General features: G+C 53.6%; 2 protein-coding genes across 2 annotated transcripts; both read right to left on the bottom strand.

Moving 5' to 3' along the window:
- Nucleotides 1-61: 61 nt before the first annotated feature.
- Nucleotides 62-3,273, bottom strand: CTRU02_207542 (ribosomal protein l24e; the record flags this gene model as incomplete). Its single annotated transcript, XM_036719075.2, has 4 exons — nucleotides 62-201; nucleotides 261-947; nucleotides 1,803-2,888; nucleotides 2,979-3,273. The coding sequence occupies 4 exons, from the start codon at nucleotides 3,271-3,273 to the stop codon at nucleotides 62-64; spliced, it is 2,208 nt and encodes a 735-aa protein (XP_036588782.2).
- Nucleotides 3,274-15,558: 12,285 nt separating this feature from the next.
- On the bottom strand, nucleotides 15,559-15,951 carry CTRU02_207541 (uncharacterized protein; the record flags this gene model as incomplete). The annotated part of the gene is made up of 1 exon (XM_036719076.1): nucleotides 15,559-15,951. The coding sequence occupies one exon, from the start codon at nucleotides 15,949-15,951 to the stop codon at nucleotides 15,559-15,561; it is 393 nt and encodes a 130-aa protein (XP_036588783.1).
- Nucleotides 15,952-21,667: the final 5,716 nt, after the last annotated feature.

Here is a 21,667-nt window from a genome sequence, read left to right as displayed (position 1 = left end):
GAAAGACGTCAAGACCGTTGGGCCGCGCGTACTGGATGGACAGCAAGAACCGGGTGTAAATTTACTCCTCGGCCTCGCCCTTTCTCATTCTCTCGTTCCACTTCCGCTTGCCGACGCGGGTCTCGTAGTGCGGCGCAAGTGTCTTGACGTCCTGCATAATGGACTCGATCGCAGAACGCGTCTTGTTGCGATAGCAGTCCACTTGGGTCATCATGTTAGCATCTTTCATCGGCAACAGATCACTTGGGGGGCAAACTTACGAGCTCTTTGGAGGAAAACGGTCCGTCCCGCAAAGACACGGCTCTGGAGCCAAGCCATCCGATATCCAAGGTCGTTCAGTCGGACCTCCTTGCCCCTTACGCTCTTCCTCATCCGGGGAATAGCGACCTCTCCTTCCGTGTTCTCGCCAATGGGCACCTTAACCATGCTTTTGCTGTTACCACGAGCTCTCCGAGAGCCACGTCCGTCAGTCTCTTCGACGCCGTCGTCCTCCTCATCGGCGTCTTCGACGAAGAACTTGGAACCAGTGGCCGAAGGTGGCGGGCTCTGCATTTCGCGAGGGAAGTATGACCGGGGAAAGACGGAGGCGCCCTTGCGGAAGGAATCGGGGATCTCCTTGGTATCGACGCTGTCGAGTGTGACTCTAACACGGAGGCGAGAGCCTCGGACGTTGTCCTCGACGAGAATGAACTTGCGCTTCTTCGCCTCGGGGATGTTGGGGAACAGATCTTCAGGCTCGTCGTTCTCGCTCCGGCTGTGACGGCGTGCGGAGATGGCTCCGCCGTGGGAGCTGCCCATGTGCGGCATGGAGCCAGAGCTGGATGCTGGATAGCCGCCAGCGCCGTAGCTTCCGGAGAATACCTGCGACTGTCTCACATCGTCACCGCCCGACTGGCCGGTAGGGGCTTGGTGGTGATGGTGATGTTCATCCATGTACTCTCCATCGCCTAATTCATACATAATAAGTCAGCCAACGTTGCAATGACGGGTTGAAAGCGGGTTTCGGAATGTCTGCTAGTTGAGCGGAGTGGGAGGGGTAAACATGTTTGATCGGCATCCCTGGCAACAGGAGGAACCAACGGCAACGCGAAACGGTCAAGACAACGAAGGGATTGGGGGGTTGCTTTTGCGGTACAAATATGCGGTAACATGAGCTAGGTTTCTTTCGCCCTCTCAGCGGAGAGGACTGGGATAGAAAGACCATGTGACTGGGACGCAAAACAAGGGTTGAATGCCAAAAACGCTAAGCAATGCGACTTTTTGCCGGTACCTCTTCTAAGAGGACCGCGATATGTTGCCCGACAAACTCGGGACAAGTGACTAACGACAGCAACAGCGGCAACTGCGTGCAGCAACTATGGTAATGTACAGATCTGTGCCGAAGAGAAAAGGAAATCCCTCTCAACCCGCGGCGAGCTTTGCTGTATCGAGAAGCAGTTGCTTTGATGCGACCGAAAAAAGGAAGCCGGCGCTATACGGACAGGAAGCGCAAAAAAAAGACAAAGTGTAACAAACCCATTCCCAAGACTTCTGACCAACTAGCAGAGTAAAAAGTAGATGCAGGTAAAGGGCACAGAGGTAAAAAATTGTATGTGTATGTTTTGTGATGTGCTCGTGTCGCTCTAGACCACGGCCAACATGTGGGGAAGGGGGAAAGGTATCACATAATCAACGATCTTATGGGGGGGGATGCCGGGCAGTGTGTGTATGTGCGATGCAACGACAATCAACAACAGACAACGACTGGGCTCGCAAACGCTGCAGATGCGGAGGGCTCTTTAATCACATCTGGTGAAACATACCGACTTCATCCCCTCCACCCGGAGCGTTGGCGTGCGGCATATGACCCATGTTCATTCCAGGCATCTTCGTTGATGCACCCGCGGGACCCATGCCACCCGCACCTTGAGGCATCCCTGGCGGACTGGGGCCGCCCATATGACCTCCAGGGTGAGGGCCGCCCTGAACCGATTTCCTGGTGTTCATCTTGGCCATTCGGCGGACCCTACGGCTTCGGAGCCGCGGGTCTTGGTTGCTGTTGCGCCAGCTGTCCACAGCACGCTGGATCAGACCGCGCTTGCCCCGCAGGGGAGGGTTAAGCTGGGCAAGAGCCCATCCAACCGTGTTGCACTCCGTCTCGTAAACCTGGCGGTTGCCGCGGTACTGATCCTTGGGGCAGCAGGCCCTAGGGTAAACGCAGTTCTCTGTCTTGAACTCGGCCGAGAGCTCGTCCGTGTTGACCGACTCGACGTCGCAACGAATAGTGTACTCCATCTTGACGCGGTCGCGAGAGTACTCGAACGCGATCCATTGCACTCCGTTCTGATCCTGTCTGACGACCAAGGGGGTGGTGGCCGGGATGGGACCGGGTGCCGCGTTGGGGTTAACGCCTCCGGGAGTCGAGCCAGTGGGAGTGTTGAGAGCAGCGCCGTTCTGGGGGTGCTGGGCGTGCTGCATGGGAGTTGACTGAGGCTTCTGAAGCTGCAGAGGCACCTGGGGCTCCGTCTTCATGTGACCACGCGGGCTGTTCGTCATCTGCGCCTGAGTGTGTTGCGTGGGGTGTTGAGGCATCTGCTGCTGCTGCTGCGTCTGAGCAGACATCATCATGTTGGTTTGCGACGACATGGGCTGATGCGTCTGGGCAGCGTGTTGCGCGTAGGGCGACTGTTGGGGTTGCGCCTGCATAGACGGGTAGTGCGCCTGCTGAGTCTGGTAGTACATGTGCTGCTGGAGAGGCTGGGACGGCGGCTGGCCGTAGATGCTGCGGTGCTGGTCATGTTGGGAGGGCGATGCTACCGACGCGGGCGAGTTCGACTGCGGCGTATGGTAGGACATGGGAGGGTAAGGTGGTCTCGGCATTTGAGCGGCGGCCATCATGTCGGATTGGTCTAGAATATGAGGTTAGCTGGCTGTTGCGAAGGCATCGAGACGCGTCTTTGTTCTCTTCACGTCTCGTCAGGTAGAAGTCAAGAACTCACCAGCGGAGGTGTATCCGCTCGTCGCGCCTGGGGTGCTGTAGGGACTCGGATGGGCGTAGTACGGCAGACCTTCCTGGGAGTGCTGGTTGTTCGTAGCCTGGCTCGTCTGCTGGTAGGCGGGGGCGATGGGATGGCCGGACGCGTAGGAAGGGTGCTGTTGCGACTGAGCCTGGGGATGATGCTGCTGATGAACGATGCTCGAGGGTCGAGGATGTTGCTGGTGCTGCAGGTGCTGAGTAGGTGCTGGACCCTGGGGCTGATGGTGGGGGTGATGCTGCATAGAGAAAAGACCCATTAGTCCCTCATCCACGAACGCTTCGACGTATTAAGTTGATTTTTGGTAGCGGCAAGAAGAAAACAAAGGAAGCAAGCAGGGCGCGTCTGTATTTTTATTTTTTGCACCTTGACACTGTCAGGGGACTGGGGGCATCCAGGTGGTCTTCGTTCCCTGGGGGGGTTCGACGGGGATTGCGCGGGTGAGGCGTGCTAGACCCAGTTCGGGACCCCTTTCTGATATAAAGTGGACTTGGAGGGCTCCAAAACCTGGTCGCGTACTACAGCGCCAGATCGGGGAAGCGAGGAAAAAAAGAGGGTGTGAGTAAGTGATCCAAGAGAGTGTCTCTCTCTGTTGGAGAGGCAGTAGGGATTTTTTTGGCTTTACCCCTGGATAATCAAGTACTCTCGGTTATGAGACGAAGCGACAAGAATACTCGGAGCAGAGCCCGAAGTTTCGAGATGTAGTCGAGCCTGACTGGCTACCGGCAGATAGTGCGGTCTTTGGCGTGACAAGGTAAAAAAGAACCAAAAGAGACTGCAATGAGATGACAAGGGGAGCAGGAAGGGTGAGAGATGGCGATCGGAGCGAGGGTGCAGCAGAATATGGCGACGGAGAAGGGGGGGTCGCGGCTTGGGCGAGTGAGGAGATAGAAGAGGAACAGGGGAGCTATTTGAACATTGGAGCAAGGTAGGATTTGGAGTGGATATATGATGGGGAATGATATATGTGTATGGGAAATGGCAAAGGACAGAGACAGGAGGCGCGTCCTGGCAGCCTTTCCTCTTCTCGCTTGAGATACGGATACCAGACCAGGCCGGGCCAGACAGACCAGGGGGCGCGGACGCAGTGGAGCGGATGCCGCTGCTAGATGTTCGGGGTAGAATGAGGTGCAATGTAAGGTAATACAAGGGGCGATATAACGGCACGGTACCTTGGGCTAGACGATGCGACGCGAGGCAAAGGGACAAGAGATATCGAAGACGACGGCGATGTCGACTCGACGGCAATGCCCTTGTAACGCGCTATCGTAGCCGTGGGGCAAATTGGATGCAGAGAAGGATAAGGCGGCGAGGGCATGTACTAACCCACAGATTTTTGTGTGAATATGCCCAAGTTGTGGATTTGGAGGAGGGGCGAGTAAAGTAGGAAGCAGTAGTAGTAAGATAGCAGAGTAGAGAGAGCAGCGTAAAGGCGAAAGAGAGAGAGATAGAGAGCAAAAAACGCGCCAGCCAAGCAACAAGCAGAGAGCGAGAAAGCTGAGTGGTTGAGGAAGATGCAGAAGGAAGGGGAAGGGGGGGAAAAAGGTTGTTAGGGTTAAGAGCGCGCGCGCGATCGGTCGCGTCGACTTGTGCAGGAGCAAATAGCAGAGCAACTTCAACCTTTGAAATCGTGTGTAGGTTCTAAACGCACCTTTGGATAGAGCAGAATAGAGCAGAGAGCTTCTCGATGCTTTTCGTGCTGCAACTCGCAGAGGCATGGAAGAAAAAGGGAACAACAGGGGATATAACGACCGGGGGAGGCGTGGCCATTGGCAGCAGCAGTGGGAGTGTGGGATGTGGGAGCGGAGAAAAAAGGGCATGGACGACCTCGTTCTGCGTCCTTCCCTCGTCCAAGTCGCCTTCCATCAAGACAGGAGGGGCTGGAGGGGAGGGGGGTGTGAACAGCAAGCCTCACGGGTGGAGAGGGCGAGGAAAGAAAGTGATGTGGGTTCTGGTGTGGATGCCGTATACTGCGCGGTGCAGTGGGTAGACAGAACAGTAAGGCAGGCAGCAGGTAAGGAGGAGGAAAGGAAGGAAGGGGAGGGGGGGGGGGGGGTGTGGGCAGGGTTTGTCATGCAGACAGCGAAGGAAAAGTGGGCAGGCAAGGAAGGTGTGAGGTAAAGGAAGAGAATTTTCGAGGTGTGAGGGGTGTGTGGGACAGCGCATGGGAGAAACGTGACAGGGGTCTCCTGCATAGTAGATGAAATGACCAATGGCGGCATACACTTGCAGGGCCGAGCAGGAGCAGCTGCCCAATCAGGCAGCCCTTGTCCGGGGCTAGACAGCGGACCAGGATATCACCGGGATGTCGCCGGGTGTCTTCTCATCCAAGACCACCTGAGGGGACTTATCCACTGCCGTACCTCACTTTCTCTTCCCTCAGCCACCAACCCCCAAAAAAGCTTTCCACTCCAATTCCCGATTCCCTGCCCCCCCACCCACCATCACCACCACTACCACCCCCTGGGCCCTGCCTGGCCAGGCCACTTGGCTTGTTTGGCTCAAGGCGGTGTGGAAACCCATGAGGGAAGGCAGACTGGGGGAGAGTGAGATTGAGAGAGCGAGAGAGAGAGAACAGGACGAAAGTGTGAAGACTGAGATGAGGGGGGGTGGAAGAGACTGGGTGCCGTGCGGCGCGGTTCCTGGATGGGAGGAAAGCTCTCTCCCATGAGGTCAGGCCTGAACAGATCCTGGCCCCTTGGGACATGAGTCCCGCGTTGCCGCTTGCAAGGCCCCATGTCGCTTGATGTTGGGCCCTTGCTTGCTCTCTCAATGCTCTGTCCTTCTGCCTTTTTGCGTCTTGAGACCTTGCCCCCAACCCATGTATCACCCGCGTCCCAGGCACGACCAAACCGGGCTACCCTCAGCCAGTGGGTGCGGGAACGCCGTACTGAGTACGCCAAAGCTTCGCCGCTAGACAAGCTACTTTGAAGTCGCCGGTACGTCCTCACTCACCCAAGCAAGCTCATAGAAGATGGGGGTTGTTGGCTCCTTACGACAGCGCTAGCCATGTCATCTTCGACGCCGTCGCTCTGGGGTGGGAACAACGGCTACAGATAGATGTTCAAGCTTCATCTCTCCATCTTGAAGCTTGCTTTGCAGGCAGGATAGTCGGTCGGCCGGCCAAAAGCCCCTCTGTTATTTTTTTTTTTTCCTTTCTCTTCTCGCCTCCTGGCTTCCACATCTGACATCGCCATACCAGCCAGCTGTGGCCCCGTTCGATACGATCGATGAGATGGACCCCCTCGCAGATGTTCTCCCCCGACAGCCGATTCTGAATCATTATGGCAAACGGGAGAGAAGTGGATACGCCCGGCTGGAGACTTCCCTTCGCGCAGCCACCATGATTGGGGAAGCTGTTGCTAGCCCCACCACAAGAGCTGTACCACGAAGCAGAAGGAACCCCACCCAGACGCCTCCAGATCTCCACAATCGTCACCTCATCTTCATCTTGCTTTGCCAGGACATGCCCGCCAAGGTACACTACCTCCGGCGCATTTTGAGCCCATCGCCTAGAGCTTGCTCTGCTTCGGCCGATTCTTCGCAGACATGCGACCGACCTGCTGCTCTTTGCTCTGCCTCTTTTTTTTTTCTTCTTCTTCTTCTTCTTCTCTCTCATCTCTGACGTGGGCAGGATAAGAGGACAGTACTTGTAAGACATGAATGACATGTCCCCCCCCCGTGTCTCGCCCATGACGAATTGTGAGGGGTAAATGTAAGGCCATACACCTCACTGAGGCTAAAAAGCTGAAAGGTTGGTACCCGCTGTACTCGAGACAGCACTAGGCAACGTAGGCAGGCCCGGGTAGCCGTTGGCCGCCGTTTGGCCTTGCGTGTATCTCATTTCCAACGACCCAGCCACCTCTTGGCCTCGCGCATGCGCCAATCTCATAACCCCCATGTCCCATCTCCGTCCACCGGGAAAGAGGGACGGCACAGAAAAGAGTTGTTCATGGTGGCTCGTAAGGGCAGGCATGGAAAAGCAAGCAGGCAAGGTAGACAGAACAACCTCATGGCGTCGCGCAAAGAAATCCCCGTGGGCAACCCCAGAGACATTTACCGTGACCCTGAGTTCTTGCGCACTTGACAGAACCGCCAGCATGTCTCTGGAGCTCTGGGAACCAAGGTTCAACCAGCCCCCCGGAGCATGGCTGGGTTGGGTAGCACTCGCCCTTCCCTGCCCTGCCCAACCCTGGCCTGGCCTTGTTTGCTGCCCACCACTTTTGCTTTCCACACCCTCGCTCTCCCTTCTCCAACTGTCCCCAACTTTGAAAAAAAAAAAAAAAAAAAGGATAAAAATGGAATAGCGTCGTGGAGAGAATGGTCGGAGGAGGGTTCCACTCATGCGATGAAGCCTGCGACAGCCCCGGTCATTGGTGAAACAGGAGCTACCCTGCCAATCTCACAGACTTTGAGTCCTGACCTGGTCAAGCTTGCGACAGCGTCGCTATCTTCTGGAAGCGACGGAAATCCCAGAGCGCCCATGTTCTCGATGCCAGCTATGTGTGTAGCTCAAACCCTATCCATGTTTGACCTGTTCTCCAACTCCCGCTTGAGAGCTTTGGTCAACGAGGTCCGTGTTTGCCGCCTGTCACGACTCGCCGTCCAAGCAGATAGCCGAGTGACGACTCTTCAGACAACTCAGACCTTTGGGCGGTCAAGCTGAGGCAGACAACCTTATGCGCCCCAAGAAACTCGAGTAATTAGGGGGGGAAAACGATCATGGGGGAAAACCAAAAAGAAATACGTAAACACACCGCCATTTGGCAGCACATGGTTGGTGTTTTTTTTTTCTTTCTTGCCGAAAGGGTTTGGGGAATTGACAGAAATAACGTGTAGAGAAACCCACATTGTCCGGCTCCTGTTTGTAGCCCCCAGTGGGCTGCCTGTTCTGCGCCATGGCTCTGACAGTCATGAGTTGATTGATAGAGTGTTTCTGTGCGCCTTTTAGTTAGCATCTGTCATCTGTAGCTAGTGAACCTTGAACCAGGTCTTCCTGGGCTCTCCTAGGCTATGGCCTGACTACGACCATCCCAACGGGGATGTTCGATGTCGCGCACCACACAACTTGGCACGATATTAGATCACCAAGAGGAGAAGCCAGCCCATACTGATGCCCAACTTGCAGCATTCCCCGCATCGCTCGGGTCAATTGTCTTTTCCCTTTTGTCTTCTTTCTCTTTTGTAGCGTCGACATAATCGAGGCATGTGGGCAGAAAGGCCAACAGGAAGACCAGGTGGTTGGGTCGGTCGGAGAGACACTAGGAAGAATTTTGCTGCGACGCTCACTCACATTTTTTTTTTTCTCCTGGTGTTAAAAATGCGGACTGGATGTCGCGATGCGCTCAGTGAACTTCCGGTATGTCGTTGATGCAGGTGAACAAGAGTCAACCTGTGGCCTTGGGCAGGGTGTCCGATGTTGATGATGTTGTGAAACAAAGATATCCCAGCTCGCTACAAATCGACTCAAGTCAGCATCTTAAGTGTTTTGTTTTCTGAACTTTGATCGGAGCAAATTCATGCGACCGCGTCAAGAACACGCGACTGGGTTCCCAGCAAGCCCCAGTAAAATAGCACCCTTGACGGCAATCATACAAGGAAAGGGGCCTAAGAGGGGATGCGTTGAGTCGTGCAGAGACTTCATGCGCAGACTGCAACATGGGATGTTACCGAAATTGAAACTACGACGCGCTTGGGCATCATGGAAGCCCTTCGTGGGTAGGCGCCGAACAGCAAGGCCTTCAGATGATGCATCTTGAAATGTAATTTCGGGCCCCTGTCGGAATACGACAGAAATCTAGACGAGATCTGACGCGCGCCAGAGGTAGAAGAGAAAGAGAAGACGAAGACGGAGATTAGAGATGAAAAAGACACGTACCTTTGAGGTGGAACGGTTTGGTGGCTCGGAGTCGCGTTGACAGGCCCTGTCGTTGGTGTCTGTCTGCTCAATGCTAGTCGACCGTGGTCCTGGGTGGGTTTGGTTCTGCAGCGTTTGCTCCTGTTTGCTCTATGCAATGATGTGTGTATGTATGTGTGGGTGGGCTTGGTCGCGTTGTAATAGCAGGGGAGAGGAAAGCCTGGCGATGCACGGAATCTGAGGCTTGCGGCTTGGGTGTTCTAGGACTGGTGTAGTAGAACAAGCAGCGGGTTACAAGGAATACGACGGATATTCTGGCTTGGGGGGTGCGCTGTAGTGGCCTGGTGTAATGCAAGGTTTTAGTGTTTTCCTTCTGAGCCCAACTGGAGCTGTGCCTGGATGCTCGTCGAGCTTTGGGTAGCGCGCTGTGTAGAGGTCTACCAAGTCCCTGGGGGAGGCGGACCAGGGAGCTGGTCGAACGTTGTTCGCAGGGGCCGTGCGGGCAAAAATCCGGGATGTGTCTGCAGGCCTGTTGTGTCCCGCTCGCTGAGAAGTAGCCGCGCACTGAGCTGGGGGACCTGACTTGTAGTTTGATCTATCTGTGTTCTGAATTAGTTCATGCAGGCCAGCCTTGCCACGGGTGATGGCAAGAACGTCTCGTCTCGCAAGGGGAACGAAAATGTACATCTGTCAAGCAGCGGGGGATAAGGCTTGAACCTGGGGGTGCATACTTGAGGTAGACGTTCCTGTGCCTGTGCCTACTCCTGGGCAGGGATTTCTGTGCTGACGAGTGGCACGAGTTGGTTTATGACGCAACCCAAACCCTGAGTGAATGAAGAAGTGGTGCTAAGGGACAGAAGACTGCTAGGAACGAGGTAAGTTATGGTGAGGGAGAGGAGAGACAGGAGAGAATGGCGGATATTTAGGCAGAACAGGGAGACTGAAGTGATTGGCAACGGGACCCCAAGAGTACCAGGGGGAGATTTTGAGAGGGAAAAAAAAAGGAAAAGAAGGATGACCGATAACGCCAACTCCCAAGTAGACGTTCCTTCCTTCAGTGACCACTAGATACGTTTATTAAGGAGAAGCTGGGGTGTGATGGGCTGCATCCAGGGGACCTCTATTGGACGATGCAAGGCCCTCCAAGAAATTTGTGGGAAGCAAAATCCCGGCTAAATGATTTGGGTGGGTAGCTGTGGGGGAAACCTGCAAAGGGAAGAGGTGTGGACGGAACAGTCCCCCGGCTGGAGGAAGGCAGAGAAAAGGGTGAAAATGGCAAATGTCGAAGGAGGATATGCGTGATGTGCAAGAGTCTAGACTGAAGCCCATCTTCACCGCCTGGGAGTCGTCGTGGAGTTGAGTGGTAGTCAACACCCACATCCAAAGCACACCTGGGAGAATCAGACAAATGGATGGCGGGCCCAATGATACGGCAAGGCCCACGGCATAGGCAGAGCACAGAGCGGGAGGGTGACAGATGTTCGCTATTCAAAGAAGGTGTGGCTGAACTACCACTAAGGTGCTGCTATAAGAATAAGCTTCGTCGAGAGCTCAAGATAGTGGTTAACAGCGCGCTATTTGCTAAGGCAGAGTCTAAGGTGGCTTCGATGCTGACACTGGCCGGGGGTTATGCTGTTTGACCCAGATCCAGGAGTTTGGAAGCCCTTGTGGCTTGTCAAGTAGCGTTGTGTGGAAGATTGGGATGGGCTGCTAAAGCAGGGTGGCTTGAGGTAGTCTGGTGGACCGTTGCTTGTCAAAAAATTCACTACTCGTTAGATGAAGAGCGAACCTTGTACGTGGGCGAATAAACCCTAGTCTGATACCCTGGGAGCTGTTGGAGACCGGGGGGGCCAGGCGACACCAACCTCAAGAACCAGAAGGGTTACTCAGACATCGTCAGTTTGGTTCGCGTGCGACTGTGCTTCGTCGTTGCAGGAACAGAACATGTGACGCGGAGGCAGTGCTTAGTATACCGGCGATGACTGTAATCTAAGAAAAATGCAACCGAGTCGCACTCGTCTGGTTAGCTGATAGAAAGCTGGCGAAGATAAGAGAAGTGATTCCGATGGGTATTTAGGCGATTACACAGAGTACAGTTCTCACTGTCGTCCGTCGACTGTTCAGAGAAGCGACAGGTCATTGCACGCATGTATCAGGGTTGAGAGTCATACCCTATTGATTGGACGCGGCACGCGCGATAGAAAGGGGTGTGGCAGAATATCTTCACCCAGTTGCAGCTGTCTGCCGCTTTGTGGCGATGTTTTTGTCTGATCCAGTTGCTGTATCTGGGAAGCGGCCCGGCGTGCTGGAACCCCCATGGTAGCACTGCGCAGACACTGAGGGTACTCCATGGGCTCTATGTGTGTGTGTGTGTGTGTGTGTGTGTGTGTGTGTGTGTGGCGTGTGTGTTCCTGCAAGTCGGTTCACAGAGACGCTAACAAGCCAGGGACTGCCCTGGCTGCTTACACCACTATGTACAGCCTGTAGGTCACGCAGAAGGTTGAGCAGATGTTGCTCAGAAATGCGCCCAGCAGATTGGTTGGGATGATATGCTGTAGTAGTGAAATCTGAGGGGCGGCATTTGGCATACAGGGATAATCGTGGTAGTTTTTGGTTTGATCTCTCTCTGTTGCACAACGGTCATAATTAGCATCAACTTGGTACTCAGAAGATAACAAGTAGCAGCGGCAACAAAGTCCACAGACTGAGCCGCGAGGCATGTGGCGGAAGAAAAGATACCGAAGGAGACGTAAGACCAGGGCAGAAGAGAATAATGGTATGCGCAATGACGGGCTCAATATTGGGTAATGAATCGATGTACACGTAGTGTCGTGCACTTCCAGCACCCACATCGTTGGTGGGCGCCAATCTGCCGGCGCATGTCCCGCAGCGTCCGACATCCACCCCGCTAACCAGCGGCTTATTTTTATTAATTTTTTTTATTTCTTTTCTTCTTCCATGTATTCGAGTGAATCGTCCAAGATAATGGTGTGGGTAGCGCGGGTTGACTCAGACCCAAGCATCAGGGGGGGGGGGGGGGGGGGGGGGGAATGCGCTAGGGCTAAGGGTAGGTAGGGGCCTCGGGGGCTGAGATGGGCCCATCTGGAGTTGCGACTTGCGAGAGAAACAGCGACTCAAATGGTGGCATGCCGGGTAGGCCTGAATCGCAATCGCCTGAAGATTTCCGTTCCAAAAATGGATAGGATATGTTTCAGTGAAGCACGACTGGCACTCGGCTGGCCTTTCTATTGTTTCGTCTCAAGACCCGAGGAAAGAAGGATGAGTCGTCCCAGGGATGCTACACACGCTTGTGATGCTCCTGTTGTTGATTGACATGCGACGAGACACGATGGCGATTGAGAGAAAGAAGGTCGGCTGACGCGATAAACTTTATACGGAGGCTTTTATTATCCATTTTGCATTTTGTTTTTGATTGATTTTTTTTTTCGGGCCCTTCCCGTCTCTCCAGATTGATAAGGTGACGCCGAAATGAGCAGGAGATGGGGTTTCCGCAGTGGAAACACAGAAAATAAACCAACAAGTATGGCAGGTATCTCAGATGTTGACAAAATCGCAAAGGATATAACTGTAGGTGGCGGTCGTTGAAGTTGAAAGTGACGTTGGTTTGATATTGCAGGGAATGTACGGGGGGTGGACGGGAAGGCAGGGCATGGAGGGGGGAGGGAATGTAAGGCAGGCAAGGGCAAGACTGATCGTGGACGGCCAGGGTTGGAAAGTCGCGATGGAACTGGAACACGCCCACTGCACGTGGACACGTGCTTGTCGACAAGGGTTCAAGAAGAGGCAAGAAGTAAGAAAACCTCTTTCCCTTTCTTACATCGACCAGTCTGGGTGGGATGGGCAAGAACGACCAGGCTCACACGCGACAATAGGCAGGCACGAGCTAGTTCACCACCTTCTTCACCTCACCTTGCTTGCAGTATAACATACTATGCAGTCTTCCTAGGCAAAGGGTAGTAGGTAGCCCTTGCAGCGTACTCACTCTTTTTCAACCTTGACATTTGCCAGGATCATGCATTGTCATCAAGCAAACTACAGTAAGCCGCTCAAGTTGACAGCAATGCATGCATCTTGTCTAGTATTAAGTTGGAAAACGCCTCCTCGACTCTTATTGGGACTTTGGACAGCACTAGAATGTGCCTTGCCTCGCACCCACGAGCTTCACATGGCAGGAATAGCCGGCAAAGTACCACATTGCGTAGACATGCAGGTAATGAATGCAAAGACATCAGATGTGTCGCAACAAATTGGATGGGTTTGATTGATTGAGCATGGCCGCATCTGCCGCCATAGTCTGTCTGAGATACCATAGCTGCCGGCCCTGTCTCTGCGGTGCTATTCCGTCGTATCTGGGGCTTGGGCTTGTTACCCGTATCTAAATCGATATGCATCTCCCATCCGTATTTAGTTATGCCGAGGCAAGTGCCATGGCGCGCTGAATGCCAGCTCTGCGACTCTAATGCGAGGTCGCTATTCATCACCTGTCACACTCTGTCATCATGATGAGGTACGCAAAACCGATCAGTCATTGTCCATCGGTGGCCGCTTGGCTAGGCTAGGGATGCGTGCTTGACCTATTCCACACCGCCAACCAACCCAACTTCTTCAAAGCTGCAACGGTCGACGGTTCTTGAGCGATGCGATGCGATGCGATGCGGGAGACAAGGATAACGGCACCGTCAAGTTGGGCCTGATGGGACAGCAACACCAGGGAAGTGCCAGGGGGGAAGGATGATGGATGGAATGGAATGGTGGAAGGCTTTAGGAGCGGGAACTGGGTAGGAGGACCTGGGGCCTGGTGGGAGGCCACGGGAAGCCAAGGACCATGGGGGACGCCGTAGACCAGGTGGCAGTATGGGAAGGGATGGGGGGGGTGGGTGTGCGAATGTGTGTGTGTATGCTACTAGGTCCCACAGACAGAGAATCCAACAAGCTGCTGCGGCCCAGCCTCCCGGCCCTGGCATGCGCGCCAGTCGGGAAGCGCAAGGGCTGGTACTGGGGGGGTGAGGTGGTGGGGTGGTAGGGAGGGAGGGAGGGCTTCATAGTAATCGTGCTAGGGGGAGGCGAGGGTTGCCAGCGAGGACAAGGGCCAAAGGCGGCATGCCTTGTCCTGCTAGTCCAGAGTGCGGTTAGTTTAGCCAGATAAACGGCAGCTCTCCCATGGTGCTGGAGGAGACCCTTGCGTAGATACCTTGCTTGTGGCTTGCTGTGTTGCTGAATGCTGGCCAACCCGAGGCAATGTGCCTTACATTGAGATTAAGGTACGGTGTACCAGGGTGCCTCAAGCAGCAGTCCTCAACAGCCCCAAGATGTATAACTTGTATCTGATAGATGTTTCCTCAAGAATCGTATAAGGCAGCGCTTTGTGTTTGGTAGTGGGCTCGTCTTGTTTTGAGCTAATAAGGACCTGAAAATGGGACGAGCTAAATACCCGTTTCGGCCGTTCTTTTCTTCTTCTTTCTCTGATGACCCGCTGGCCAAGGGGTCTTGGGAGGGCAAGGACTGGGCTTCGGTGCAAGTCTAACGGTTCGTGAGCCGGTTCGAAAAGTGACAGGAGGTGGCGGGGCGGTCTAACTGGCCTAGCTCGCTGCAGCCCCGGAGGACCAAGGGCCCAGGTAATCTATTTCTCGTAACCCAGACACTTCGGTAGGACTCTTTGTGGTAGCAAACACCAACCGCCGGGTCTCAGATGGTTTTCCTGACTGGCGGTAGCAAACATGGCCTGCACGCGAAGCTGGAGCTTGCTGCTAAGCGACACTTTAGCGCTGCGTTAGCGACGGAAAACGCCGTTGTGGGCCGCCAACTGAGGTACCTGATATACATAGTATTCGTCGAGTCTGGTCAGCACCGCCCCCACCTCCCTCAAGTATCTTCCCAATATCTGTACCTCTGAACAGGACATCTTGCCTTAGGCCAAAAGCCTCAGTTAGATGATTGTTGTAAAGTATCTATCCTTGCGTGATATGATACCGTAATGCGAATACTTTGAAGCAGAGCAACAATAGCGCATGCGTCACGTTCACGCAGAGAAGCGAGCTGAGAATCCTTCCATTTTCAGATCGTCGGTTGACGTGACTATTCCAGCTAACGCCACAGCACAACGTCAACTTCAGTGGCGGATACTGGTAAATTTTGTCAAAGAATGACCCGTCCCCCGTCCAATGATGGCGTGTATATGTGACTTAAGACCTGGCACCTGTCTGAGGAATTCGTCAGGCGGCGGAAAACCGCCAACGGCTATGGCCCAGACAAACCTTGGGAATACGGGGCCCGGTCGTTTAGGGCGGATTGTGCAAACTATACGCTGTATAGTCTCTATCCTTTGTATCCGTATTATGCCGACTATCACGTCAACCCAAGGCACATCTTAAAATGAGAACCTTGGGTGCCTTAGGGGACCGTCGCGTGCCTTCGGCCGTGCTCTCGATTCGGTCAAGGTCTGCTTCTCGAAGCGGTGGGCGAGTCGTGGGAAACGGAAAAGACTGCACTTCGGGTAAGGAGCGACTCCTTCGCCCACTCACGTTGGGGGCCATCATTATCAAACCGGGCAGCTTCCCCGTTCGTAATGGAGGCTGCTCATCCATAGGCTCAACTCTAGACCGCCAGCCAAGCTGGACGTACGCAATGCCGTCTAGCTATCGATTTTGGTCATGCCGTTGACGGAACCTAATCACCGCCACGCAGATGTAGCTGTGCAAGCCATGTCACACTCAAATTGACGTCCGCCGTCAAGCTAGCAAAGTGACGTTGTAGGCGGGCAAGAGTCAAAGCCAACCAACCCCTGTTTTCCCGCCTACTGTTAGACACGGCCTTGCTATAATGAACAATCATTGTAGGCGCGCCATGTAGGAACGTGTCTTTAGGACTTTGGTATTCGCATATCTTCGCCCTAAGGTTTTGGTTTGGGTAAGGGGCGTGCTGCGGGTGGTTGGCGGTGTAGAGGTCCCCGAGGCGAGAAGGAGTGGCGCCGGCGACAGAGACATCGCCCTCGGGCAAGTTCAACGTGCTGTGGGCGATGGCAAGCAAGAAAGCGCATGTCATCCCGTCGCAGTGATTCATAATCGGCCTAACACGGCCGGCCGTGTGGGTGTGCATCTCCCTGCCTCCCTTTGACGAGTACCTTCGTAGCTATGCACTAGGTACCGTGTCGATGCAACGGTACGTACAAACTCGTAATCAGAACGCCTTAATGTGGTTGTTGGTTACATCGAGGAGGCGGTTCTTTGTACGCCTCCTCCTGTCATTCCTCTGAAAGCTGATTCAATCCACACCAAGCAATTCTAAAAAAGACTTTGCTTGCCGCTGGTGTTCCTGGCACTTGCTTGATACGGGGGCTATTTTTAATCCTCCCGAGTCGTGGTGTTCAGCCAGATAGTATGACCAGACCTATGACCAAACATATTCTTGCTTTGCACGCCAAACTAAGGGGTGGCGGCGGAGGCGAGTGTCTCTCTTTTTCTCTCTGTCTTTTTTATTTTCCTCTTTCTTTCGTGTCCAGGCGATGCTGTAAGCCACGGAAGGGGGGAAAAAAGCAAAGACATCTTTTTTGTCCAAAGTGTTGCATGCGTGCCGCGCCGCGGAAGTCGTCCGGTAAAGTACGAGGAGACCCAGTCGGGATGACAGTGGGTGCGGGAATGGAAAAGCGAGAGAGTAAGTCACAAACGTCACATTCTCGTCTCCTGCCACCTTCGGAGCTGGGTCCTCGCAAAACTTGACGCGCCATTGGTGCTTTTTTGCGACCGAGCTGAGGGCTCAGACTTTCCCCGTCACCCCCATCTTTTCTTTTCCTTCTCCGCCTTCCCTCACGCAGCAGCGGAGTCATAGAATGGCACTAGATTAGGATGAGTGACGTGATAGGATCGACTGAAGCGGTCGACAGTGAGAGGGAAAAATAAAAAAAGAAAAGGAAGAATCGAAGCGATAGTGCAGGCTCCTTGGAAGGCACTACAGGTGTAAGTACGTCTGGTGTCTGCTAGTGTAATAGCGAAGGATGCACATTGGACAGTACACTACGTAGTGGCAGTACAATGGTGAATGTACATTCCTTGCTATGCGGTGTGTAGGGTCCCTAGACCAGACACGGCTTACATAATTGAGTCAGTGATTTTCTCCACCATGGCTCTGTGGCTGGACTCTTCAGGCACCACCAGTACCTGATACTTCCTTCCACTGAACGGGGTAAGTAGTCTATCCAATCCAACTCCCGTCAGTCTTGAGTTGCAGTTGAAGAGTCCAAATCAGAATATTATGGTGCGTGGTTTTTTCCTGACTTACTCTGGCTCTGCCGGCTACTTTTCCCTTTTCCTCCCACCCCCTTCCAATATCTTCCGTCTTTGTGAAGCTGTCACGGTTTCACGAGACACTAAATGTGACGGTAGGGCGACCATACAATGTTTTGTCTCGTGTGATATCAATCATCACAGCCCGACTACACCCTGCCAGGTCTCGCAAAACACAACGATACGAAAGGACGGACACTGCTTAACGAGCCATTGCTGCGATCTTATTATACCCATTCTCAGCCGCGAACAGGTTTTGGCCTCAATCTATCTACCCTCGTTTCGGCGATTCTCACACGAATGAGTCAACTAACCAGCTTACCTGAAGCCATGTCTTCACGCATCGGCGTCATACCTCGCCCTGCTAAGCAAGCCCCTTGTCAGCAACCATCAAACCCGCGCCCCCTTGTCTTTTGCTAGTCTCGGAGAATTTGCCGACCCGTGGATGGGTTGGCTCGTCACAGTCTTGACTTGGGACTGTTCATGATGAATTTCTAGTTGTCGATGTGCCACGAAAAAAGGACAGTGTGGCCTAGGCCATAACACTATCGAAAGATCCCGGCCTCCACCACTTAAGCCTTGACATATCCCCTGCATCTCTCCCCAGAGAGCTCAGGGAGTAGATGCCCATGAACTGTATCACTCCAGATCTAGAGTTTCATAGCCGCGGAGAACAGACATTGTGTACGGGTACGCATGCAAGCGGCACCACACGGACTTGAGCCTTGATTCAAATACTCAGCAGAGGATAGTCTGTTTAGGGACTCTAGTGTCACAGGCCCAGTTAGCGAGCTCCTTCAATTGCGCACGCCTTGGAAACCATCAAGTTCGTGGTTGCATAGGAAATTAGCAAATGACGTCGAGACAGCAACGAGTTCCAGCTTCGCGCCATTCTCTCCTAGCGGCCGAAGGAGGAAATCATAGTCGTCTAACGCGAAGTTGTTGGTCTCCGCCTTTACAGTTGACCTATACATTACCAAGGCGTCAGGTACCGAGTACATCAGCTGCAATTTCTTCACCAAACTCCCAATGAGCGCCACAGGGCCGTTTGAATGGCACGAATGTCACCCCTTAGACAGTCGGTCAGGGACTGTCTACTAGCGCCCCATCCGTCACCGCAAAATGGCTGCATGGTGCGAAACCATTCTGCCCACCGCGACCTTCCTGGAAATACGCAGCAGGGGGGGTGAAGCGGACCAAGCTGCGGGCGTGGCTGCCGCGGGTGGGCGTCGCCGGCATGGGCTATCCGTTTGGACGGTGAAGAGGGAGTACTGGCTAGACTAGGGGCTGTCCTCATTGACAGCCCAGAGAAACCTGGCAGACCCCGCGAAGCTTGAACAAACGGGTCTCAGGACGAACTGCTGCTTCCCAACGACTGAGCTAAAACACACGACTATCAAGACGGCCACGATATCGCTGAGATTTTGGTGTCGAAATGGCCTGCGTTGCAAGCTAGAACAAAACTGCTGCAAGTTGCCCGGGTGTCTATTTGGGAGCTCATCAAAATTGACTCAAAATCCAGCCGTCAACTACCCTGAAAACCTACTCGCTCACAGGGCGTCCGGGCCCAAGTTATTCAAGCCCTGACCGTTCGCCGGCAATTGGGGGGGGGCTGTTCTCTCAGGCTCAATCTCCACGGTCGGCAAAACTGGGCGTGTTAGCGACCATATTCGAGGTGAAATCACGGTTGAATCGTGATCTTGAGTGCCTTGGACGACGCCGTTGTCTGTGCAATTTCCATAACCAAAATGGTCACGGCAACGCCGTAAGGAACAATATTGCAGGAAGCAAGGCGATGCCGCTAGCGTCACGAGCGGGCGTTCGGATTACCACGCAACGCAGTCACAGTACCATTCAAGCCCATTAGAAGGCCCCACAGCAACGCAGCAACTGTGAGGTCTGGCGTCCCCCCTGTCAATGACCCGCGAGACACCACAGAATCAGCCTGCCGCGGTACTTTGATCAACGATAAGTCATCTGTGCGTCTTTCTGCACAAACCCTCCCCTCTTCAATCCTCTCTCCCTTGGGAGATAGACATGGATATTCCCTTCACACAAACAGCCAAAGCTGCCAACGCCAGCAACGGTTTCTGCAGCGCCATCTCTGCCACGTTGTCTGTCAACCTCGCGGGAGCTCCATCGGTCAATGCCATGAACAGTGGCTAGCCCGGCTAGCAAGTATTGCCTCTTTCGGCACAGTCGGGTTCAGCAAAAGATCGCTGCGATGAGGTGCTGTTGAGCTGCTCAACCTCCACACATTGTTTGCGCCCAACTCACTGGACAGGAGTTGTGCCGGTTGACGCGTTGACTGTGGATTCAATGGAACCCTGGGTGGGGTCATCTGTCGGCAAAGAAGAACCATGAACTTTTGTGGTCCCTCTCAATCTCATTTCGTCGAGGTGGAGTCTCTGCACATTCGGAAACTTAAGCATGTCAGTGCGTCCGCATTGCAGGCACAACCAGACCTCACCAGGTTGCTGGTCAGGGGGGAGATGGAAGGGTAGGTGAGCGGAGACGTCCGACTGCCTGCCCTTGTCCCCGTTCCCCAAGGCACTCACTCCCGTTGCAGCCATCCACAGATGCGGCGGTACGGATACCCAAGCCAGCTTTGGACTGCGCGCCTCACATCCTTGCAAGCCACGCCATATTCAGACATCAGAAGACGTGACTTGAAGAATCGACCATTTTCCCCGTCATCGCTGAGGCTTGCTTCTACAACCAACTTCAGCTAATCATGGCAGTTGTTGCCTGAAGTTGGTTTCCCTCACGCTACTAAGTATTTCAACATCAGAATCCTTGGGGGGGGGGGGGGGGGGCTCTTAAACTGGGTGCACAGCGCGAAGAAGTACGAAGAGACGGAGAGACGTTGCCAATCTCACAGACTAGGCTTTCCCTCCGCAACTGACAACCCCTGTTTCATGCATACAGATGCTTGAGAAGGCAATTGTGTACTTCACCAAACTTGAACTAGGTTTCCATAACTTCACACAAAGGAGCTTGGCTTTCAACTCCTGTATCTCTCGCTGAGCGTAACACCCGAGTGGCTTTATAAAGACGCGTGTTTGTTAATGAAACTTGAGTCTCCGCGTACGCTGATACCAAGGGTCGCATCTCAGCCTTACAGAAATCCTCTGTGGCCTCCTAACCGGGTCTACTATCGCCCTAGGCATGATCACATTGGCTGCAAGGTTGAAGTCGAGCAAATATGATACCCAGTCTTGAAAAATGATCTCCTCCAGGCATACTGCACGAAGTGGTAGCGTCGTGCGCCCCTGGCTACCAGTCAAGGTTTGGCCTGACAGATGGACGTTTGCAGCTGGGTTTCCATGTCACCTGGAAAGCTGTGACGGAGGGTCTCGCACATGGGCTGACAAGCATGACTGCGTTCCACCCAGACAGGTAGCAGCTAAGGGGTTCATTGGAACACCCACTAGGAACTACGATCACTCATTATAGTCGTGGTTACTTATCACAATTACAGGAACTGTTGTGAGCCGGAGACTCGAGATCGACGTTTCCAATTAACCATGAGACTGTTCTTGACAGATGATATTCCGCGCTTCAAACCTGAAAGCTGGCATGTGTCATATCAGAAAGTCAACCTCTGCGCTTTATGAACCAACATGCACACACATGCTACGACCAGGTGCTGTTGACAAATTTGTCCTAATGTATGTCAGCTCAGGCAACTAGACATAGACCGTTGAACAGGGACGGCTTGGTTGTCTCTGACAACTCTGCCCATTTTTGGCCTCCCCTGAACCTTGGAAACACAAAAACAGACGACTACTTCAGATGCCGGTCTGTCAGAAATGTCCTAAACATGATATGATCAACGACGCTTCGCTCGTCGTATCGCTCGACGCGGTTGTAGAGTTTGAGTCGCGTCGTCTATGGCCAGGGTCAGGTAGATCAGATCTAATCAGCCGGCCAGCCAGATGAGGATCTCGCCCATTTATATTACGCGACATCAACAGCAGTAGAGGGTTGGTTGCGTCAAATCTCGGTGAAAATCCTTTTGGCTAGTCTGAAGTTGTAATGCCTTCGCGGAAGTTGAGAAGCTGTCTGATATTGGATCAACGCCTCAATCATAGCCCTCCGGCCAAGCCAATCCCAATTTCGGGAGAGATTATATCACACGTGTACTCACGGAATGATAGCTCCGCGACAGTATGCATAGCTGACACGTAGCATACAAGCGTTAGCGATACCGAAGCCATGGATGCCTTCGAGTATGGGCTGGATACAGCCTCTGCTACCTTTGCCCGATTATTTCTCCGATATTTCCTCACTGATTACAAAGTCATAATGGCAGGTATTGGCGGTGTACGAAGCTACCACTCCTTCGTGACGAGACGGCGCGTGTGCTGCTGGCATTGGAGGCTGTTGGATGTCCAAAATTGAGCTGGATACATTTGGAACGAGCCTTTGGCTAGGCGCATCTTGACCACAGGAAGCATCTACGCCATCTCCAGGATCCGCTTAGTGAATATACA

The sequence above is a fragment of the Colletotrichum truncatum genome, assembly GCF_014235925.2.
Source record: "Colletotrichum truncatum strain CMES1059 chromosome Unknown Contig_0004, whole genome shotgun sequence".
NCBI lineage: Eukaryota > Fungi > Ascomycota > Sordariomycetes > Glomerellales > Glomerellaceae > Colletotrichum > Colletotrichum truncatum.
Note: the sequence above shows the minus strand (reverse complement) of the source record. Positions and strands in the feature narration are given on the sequence as shown.